At 60.2% G+C, this 7,553-nt stretch overlaps 1 protein-coding gene across 2 annotated transcripts; it reads left to right on the top strand.

Annotated features, from left to right (window-relative positions):
• The first annotated feature begins 1,752 nt into the window (after window positions 1-1,752).
• Window positions 1,753-5,808, top strand: LOC119249897 (glutathione S-transferase P). Of its 2 annotated transcripts, none has more exons than XM_037517452.2 (7): window positions 1,753-1,808; window positions 2,139-2,174; window positions 2,412-2,518; window positions 2,619-2,706; window positions 2,972-3,075; window positions 3,723-3,830; window positions 3,971-5,808. In XM_037517452.2, coding segments are annotated over exons 1-7 (633 nt in total). In that variant the 5' UTR covers window positions 1,753-1,807; the 3' UTR covers window positions 4,160-5,808. The 2 variants fall into 2 exon arrangements, with proteins under 2 accessions (XP_037373349.1, XP_037373348.1); XM_037517451.2 differs by lacking the exon at window positions 1,753-1,808 and adding an exon at window positions 1,869-2,001.
• The last annotated feature ends 1,745 nt before the right edge of the window (window positions 5,809-7,553 follow it).

Here is a 7,553-nt window from a genome sequence, read left to right as displayed (position 1 = left end):
TCCGCTCCATGCGCCTCCTCCAGGGCTCCTTCTGGCTCCATCCTACTTCCTTCCTTCCTCAGTCTCCCCAGCAGCTTCTCTCCCTGCTCAGCTCCACCCTCCCTTGGCTGGGGCCGGAAACCTGGAACCTCCCCCTTTCCTGGGGAACCCCCTGTTACAGTTCTGCTCACTAAGAGGCACAGAACAGTCAAAGCAAGGAACAATTCAGGCAAAGATAGAATAGTTGAGACACACAAAAGCCCAGGCTCCCACATTGAAACCGTCTCTCCATCTCTGTCTCTGCCTCCACGCACACCAATTCTATTTAAAACCTTCACACTCAGAGTCGCTTCCTCTGCCTTGGTGCTGACGGGCAGCAGGAACCCTTTTCGAGTGCACACCACTTACCAGTTTGGGGTGTGGGTACCCCCTCGGTCTCAACCTAACGGCTGGTGTGAGTCTAAAGGAAACCCAACAGCTCCCCAAGGCCCCAGGGAGGGCCACCTGGCTGACTCATGCAAATGGCGGGTTCTCAGACCCGGGCTGCAGCTCCGCCTCTGGGCATGCAGCCCAGGACTCTCACCTGCTGGAAATAAGGATGGAATGTGGGAGAAGGGTGGCACACGTAAACAAATGCAAACAGTGGGGGCCCTGCGCAGACCAGTTATCAGACTAGGCATTGAGGGGCACCACACACACAAACCCCTGCCGCCCAACATGCTCGTCCAGCCCAGGACCACCCGACACCCTGAGACCTGGTGGAGGGGGTGGAGCGAGGCGCTGAGGAGTTCAGAGGGCTGGGGAAGGCAAAGGCAGCTGCACACCCCAGGGCAAGCAGAGAGGTTGGGTGAGGCTAAAGTCCTCTCCCAGCGGCGAAGGGAACAGAGACCCGGGGCCTCAGTGGCAGGAGGGTGGTGGGAGAGCCATACCCACTCCACACACACACACACACACACACACACACACACATATGCACACACACGCACACACACGCCCTCCCCCAGACCCAGGCTCCAGCCCACAGGTAGATGGTGAGGATGGAGCGCCGGAGGGTGAACCTGGCCCCCTGAGGGGGCTGAGGGGCTGAGGGGCCTGGCCCCCGAGGCAGAGGCAGGAGGTCTAAGTGGCCCTCTGGGGAGAGCCCCGCAGAGGGAGCCGAGGGCTGCCCGGGAGCCGGCAGCGGGAGGGGAAGGTTCTGCTGGTGTGACATCTACTTGCAACTGTCCCCTTGCTTCATTTTTTTGCTTTCCGGGGCTCGCCGGGCGGCGGGCGCTGGGGCTGGGGAGGCCCGCGTCGGGCAGCTTTGGCCCAGGTTGAGTGAGCTCTGAAGCCCCCGGGGAGCAGCTGCTTGTGACGGTGGAAGGTGGTGCTGGCGGGATGGCCGGGAAGTGCCGCGTGTGGCCTGGACCTTGGCCAACGGGGACCAAGGGCTGCACCGCGGCTGCACCCGGGGGCGGCGGGGGGGGGGGGGGGGGGGGGGGGGGGAGGGGCCCTAAAGCCTCTGGAAGATCTGAAAGCCGTGCCCCAGCCCGGCAGTGCGCCCCCCAGCCCCGGGCGCCGGCTCGCGAGCTCCAGGGCGCGCGGCGGGGCGCGGGGCGCGGGGCGCGGGCGCGGGGCGCGGGGCGCGGGGCGCGGGGCGCGGGGCGCGGGCGCGGGGCGCGGGGGCGGGGCGCGGGCGGGTGGGCCGCGGGGCGGGTGGGCCGCGGGGCGGGTGGGCCGCGCGATGACTCAGCACCGGGGCGGCGCGGGGAGCGCGGGGCGGGGCGCCCCTTATAAGGCGCCGGGGCCGGGCCGCGCCACAGCTCGACCGCCGCTCCCGCGCGGAACCAGTGAGTGCGCCCCCCGGGGCTCCCGGGGCTCCGAGGGCGGGCAGGGCTCCCGGGGGCTCGGGGGAGGGGGCCCCCATGCTCGCCTGGGACTCCCAGCTTCCCGCCGGGGGCTTCCAGAAAATTCGTCTCCCTGCCCCCACCTCACCCCCAACTCCAGCTCCGGACGGAGATCCCGGGACCCTGGACACCACCAGTATGAGCTTGGGGCGCTCAGGCCGACCCGGGCCCCCAGATCAGAGATAAGGGCCTGGGGATTCCCAGCAGGTCATGGGATGCTCTCCCCTCTTCTCTTCCCCCCAACTCTGACAAACTTCTCTTTGTCCCCTGCAGTGCCACCCTACACTGTCGTCTACTTCCCTGTTCGAGGTAGGGGCTGTGAGGCTGGGGCGGCAGGGGTTAGAGGCTGCAGCCCACCACCCTCCCCCACCGGGGGGCCCCCTCCTTTCTCCTCTCCCGGCTGCACCCCCTCCTGTGCTGTGTTGCTGAGCTCCCTGGGCTACGGTCGCACCTCCCCCACCCTAGCTTGCTGCTTCATCATGGCGCTGCGCTCCCGGGGTGCAGTGAGGCTGGGGTCTGCGTCCCCACACAATGTCTCCCCGCCAGGGCGCTGCGAGGCCATGCGCATGCTGCTGGCCGACCAGGGCCAGACCTGGAAGGAGGAAGTGGTGACGATGGACGCCTGGCGGCAGGGCCCTCTCAAGGCCTCCTGTGTGAGTGCTTGTGTGGGAGGGGCTTTGAGGCTGCACCTGGGCAGGCAGAGTAGGATGGGGGGCAAGCTCAGCACCCCTCATGGACCTGTGCTGCCCCCAGCTGTACGGGCAGCTCCCCAAGTTCCAGGACGGAGACCTCACCTTGTACCAGTCCAATGCCATCCTGCGGCACCTGGGCCGCTCCCTGGGTGAGTGCTGGGGCCCCAGGCAGCGGTGGGGCAGCGGTGGGGCAGCGGTGGGTGCATATCAGCCGCACAGAGTGGAGCTTATACAACTTGCCAAAGGTCAGGCTCAGGCGGGCCTGTTACCCTGGCCCCATGCCAGGCCCTTCCCAATGGGCTCTGGGCACCTACTGTGTGAGCACCATCCTTCCGTCCACCCTCCTCCCCGTCGGCGGCCAGGTGGCAGTTGTGTGTCCGCACACAGTCACTGGTCCACCCTCCTGGCCCCCAGGGCTGTATGGGAAGGACCAGCGCGAGGCAGCCCTAGTGGACGTGGTGAATGACGGCGTGGAGGACCTCCGCTGCAAGTACGTCACCCTCATCTACACCAACTACGTGAGTGCGGGCACAGGGGGTTGAGGGAGGGATGTAGAGGAACAGAGGGGGGCTCTGTACATCTGACCCCCTGCCTCCCTCAGCCAGCTGCTGGGCCTGGGCCAGGCACTGTGCTGGGTACCAGAAGCCCATGTGGGTGAGGCCCAGTGAGCCCCCACCCTGCCCAGGGGCTGATGCACCACAGATATGGCAATAGCAGAGCAGTGCAGGGCAGAGGTGGTCACCATTACCTGAGCTGGGGGTGCTGGCACTTTTGCCAGCACAGAGTACGTGGAGATGGAGCACATTTGAGCAGGCAGGGTCAGGTGTGTCGGGAGATGGAGCTAGAGGGGCTGCGGGCCTGGAGGGCCTTGAGCCGGCTGGCCTGGACACTGGCAGGGGCGCCGCTGAGATGTCTCAGTGGGCTGTGCCAGGATGTGAGGCTCAGCAGGGCCTTCCGGGGTTCTCAGGGTGGCCTCATCACAGTGGGGATGGAGTAGAGAGGAACCAGCTGGCGAACCGGACAAGCGTCGGCTCTAGCCTGGGGCCCGGGCCCTGGGTGGGTGGAGACTCACTGAGATGAGACGAGAGGAGGGGGCTTCTTGGGTGGGAGGCCTGGTGGCATGCGACAGTCAGGAAGGTGATGAGCTCTGATGTCTTCCTGGCAGGAGGCTGGCAAAGCGGACTATGTGAAGGCACTGCCTGGACACCTCAAGCCTTTTGAGACCCTGCTGTCCCAGAACCAGGGGGGCCAGGCTTTCATCGTGGGCGACCAGGTGAGGTGCAGCCCTGTCGGCCCCTGTCGCGACCCTCTGCGTACAGATAGCAGCGGCGCAGAGACACACGGGCCGTTGGTCAGCAAAACTAGGCAGATGGCTCAGGCTCTCTGTGCCACCCCCTCTGCTCCCACCTGCAGATCTCCTTCGCCGACTACAACCTGCTGGACTTGCTGCTGATTCACCAGGTCCTGGCCCCCGGCTGCCTGGACGCATTCCCCCTGCTCTCAGCCTACGTGGCCCGTCTCAGCGCCCGGCCCAAGCTCAAGGCCTTCCTGGCCTCCCCCGAGCACGTGAACCGCCCCATCAATGGCAATGGGAAACAGTGAGGCTGGTGGCCCCAGGAGGCCACGGGGTGGGGGCGGGCGCCGCCTCCCTTTTCCCGGGACCAATAAAAGTTCCAAGACCGTGAGCAGTGAGCTTCCTGGGAAGGGGCTCTGAGACCCTCAGGCTCGGGGGAGAGCCTGGGCAGCCGACCAGGGTACTGGCATCCTAAAGTACTGTCGGGGTGTCTTGCTGGAGCCCTCACCCCAGTCTGTGTTAAATGTGGTCCCTGCCCTGGAGGTCCCCAGTGGGGAGCGCGGAAGGGCTGCCTCATGTAGCGTGCTGGTTCCTGCAGCCCGCCTGCCCAGGGCCTTGGGCCAGGACAGCAGGGTCAGAGGGCCCTGCTGAGGAGGGGCATGGGGGTTGGTCACTTCTGTGCAGGCAGGTGTCTGGTGGAGGGGCAGCACCACCTTGCTGGGTGCTCCCTCCTCTTCTCACCAGATGGCTGAGGGCTGGCGGCTGGACAGAGAACCCCCCAGCCTTGGCCACCTGGCAGAGGGGTTTCCATGGTGGTGAGGGACCCTGGCAAAGCAGGAACATTGGTGTGTGAGCAGGGCTGGCCTCCCAGGGACACCCTGAGGGGAAGAACCTTGGAGGGGGGTTCCTGTAGTATAGCTGGGGAGCAGACGCTTCTCTGGGGAGCCTTGTCAGCACCAGAACTCCTACCAGCACCCCAAAAGGGGAACCCCTCAGGAAGTGATGTCTTGCTGAGACAACTGGTGGATGGCTTGCTCTTCCGGGGCACATCCCAGGAGGCCCAGAAGGAGGCAACCTGTGTGCCGCAGGGCAGTGGCAGCGAGGGATGCCTGTGCCTGGGCTCCTCTTCAAGGCCATCCTTGGTGGTAAAACACTCAGTTTGGTGAAAAAGTTGGCTTGAGCTTGCAAGCGAGCATGTCAGCTAGGCATGCCCACCCCGGCCCTGCCACGGGAGGCTCCAGGAGGCTGGCATTGTCACATCCTTCCCCACAGACTGATGCCTGGCAGCCCGAAATGCATGTTATACACCCAACCCACCAACTGTCACAGCCGACACTCACGTACTTAGAATACTCACGTAAGCCAAATCATCTAACACAAAGTCTGTTTTTTTTTTAAGATTTATTTCTGCATACAAGAGCTGGGGTACTGGCCAGAGACGCAGGGGGTGAGAGGGTCCACCAGAGACAGTGGGGAACAGAACAGGCAGGCAGACTGAAATACACTGCTAAGGGGAGCAGCGGCAAGACAGGAGCGGTCTGCTGCGCCATGTGGGTTTCTCCCTGGCTTGCCGGGGATCGAACTTGTGCTGCAGAGGCTGCCAATTGCTTCATAGTGCATGCTTAACCCCTTGCACCACCAGGGAGGCCCACAAAGTCTGTTTTATAATGAAATCACACAGCTCTTGTAACATTTATTGAGGACCCATCCTCACCACTAGCTCACCAGGGAGCACCTGTGTGATTCACTGAAAGCCAAACTTAAAGTGAAGAGCGGAACAGTTGCTCTCATAACCTCGGCTGTCTGGGGCTGTGCATCACCAGAGAGGAGCATAGGACCTATTACTAGCAGGAAAAGATCAGAATTCAAAAATCCAAAGTAAGGTTTCTCCTGAATGAATTGTTTCCACACTGCAGGTGTCAGTACAGCTGATTCGCCATGTTGAAAAAAAGTTCTGGATCCTTACCTCACACCGTAGACAACCATGTAGATCAGTGGTTCTCATATGGGGTGGTTTTGTCTCCCAGATTAGATTAGGCGATGTGTGGAGACATTTTTGTTGTCAGCACTGGTGGCACAGGACTGAAGGATGCTGCCATGTGTCCACATTGGCACAGGCCAGTGCCCAATCAGATAGCCCAGAATATCCATGGTGTCCAGATGGAGAAATCTGCGATTGGGTCCACCTACCTGGGAAGAGAAAGAAAATCCTAACGAAGAAAATGTAATGGGCCTCCCTGGTGGCCCAAGGGATTAAGATGCTGCACCATGAAGATACCCACAGCCACTGCAGCACAAGTTCAATCCCCTCCGACCAGGGAGTGACCCACACGGCACAGCAGACCTCTCCTGTCTCCCCGCTGCTCCCCTCAGCAATGGATGTCAGTAGATCTGCTTGTTCTGCTCCCCACTCTGTCTCTGGTGAATCCCCTCACCCCCCCACACACACCTCTCGCCTGTACCCCAGTTCTTGTATGCATAAATAAATTTATTATTATTTTGTTTAAAGACATGTCTTTATGACTTCGGCCAGGGCGATGTATCCCAGATGAATGAACGTAACAACATCCATCAGAGAGGGTTTCCCTGGTGGGACGGTGGCTACTGCTTATCAAATTGTCAGAGATGATAAACTCAAAGGAAATAATTACAATGACTGAAGGGGAGACATGATTTATGATGGTGGAGCTGGCGTTCCCACTAATCTTTCAGAACCCACCCACCCCCACCCCATACACGCGCCATCTCTCATGAAAGCAAGGGACATGTGAAGTGACCAGAGTTTCAAGCTTCTGGGCACTAAGTGCACCCCCTGGCATTGAGAAACGCCTGGGAAGAGCAGGACTTTGGCAGTTGGAAACCACGAATTTCAAACTCTGCAAAAGGAAAACAGAGAGGGTGCTGTTCTTGGGACAGTTATTGTAACAACCATATATCATGCCTCGGGGAAAGTTTTAGAACATGAGTCAAATGACAGTCTCATTGTAAGGCATTGACCAAAAAAGGAAACAAAAAGACTCTAAAGTTTACAGTTAAAATATTTAACTGATAGGGCCTCCCTGGTGGCGCAGCGGTTGAGCACTGGGTTGCGAAGCTGCCCGCAGCCTCTGCAGCGCCGGTTCGATCCCCGGCTGCTCCCCGGCCACTGGAGGAGGGTCCCACATGGTGCAGACCTCTCCTGCCACCCGCTGCTCCCCTCAGCAGTGTGCTTCGGTCCTTCTGCCTGCTCTGCTCCCCGCTCTGGCTCTGGTGAATTCTCTCACCCTCCCGCGCTTCTGACTGTACCCAGTGCTTGTATAAATAAAATTTAAAAACATAAAATAAAAATAAATAAATCTTAAAAAAAAGTTTAAAAAAATATTTAACTGATAATTTGTATATAAGTTGCTTTTATTTTTATTATTATTATTTTTTTAGATTTATTTATTCATACATACAAGAACCGGGATACAGATCAGATGGGCAGGAGGGTGAGAGGATTCACCAGAGACAGAGCAGGGAACAGAACAGGCAGACTGACGAAATTCACTGCTGAAGGGAGCAGCGGGCGAGACAGGAGAGGTCTGCCCACCATGTGGGTTGCTCCGAGGCCAGAAGGGATCGAACCGGCAGTGCAGAAGCTGCGGATAGCCTCACAACGCTGCGCTCAACCGCCTGCGCCACCAGGGGAGGCCCTATGAGTTACTTTTAAAATGATTTATG

This window comes from Talpa occidentalis, unplaced genomic scaffold (genome assembly GCF_014898055.3).
Source record: "Talpa occidentalis isolate TD23 unplaced genomic scaffold, MPIMG_talOcc4v2.1 talOcc4.17, whole genome shotgun sequence".
In the NCBI taxonomy this organism is placed as follows: Eukaryota; Metazoa; Chordata; class Mammalia; order Eulipotyphla; family Talpidae; genus Talpa; species Talpa occidentalis.
This window is presented reverse-complemented; position numbering and strand designations above follow the sequence as displayed.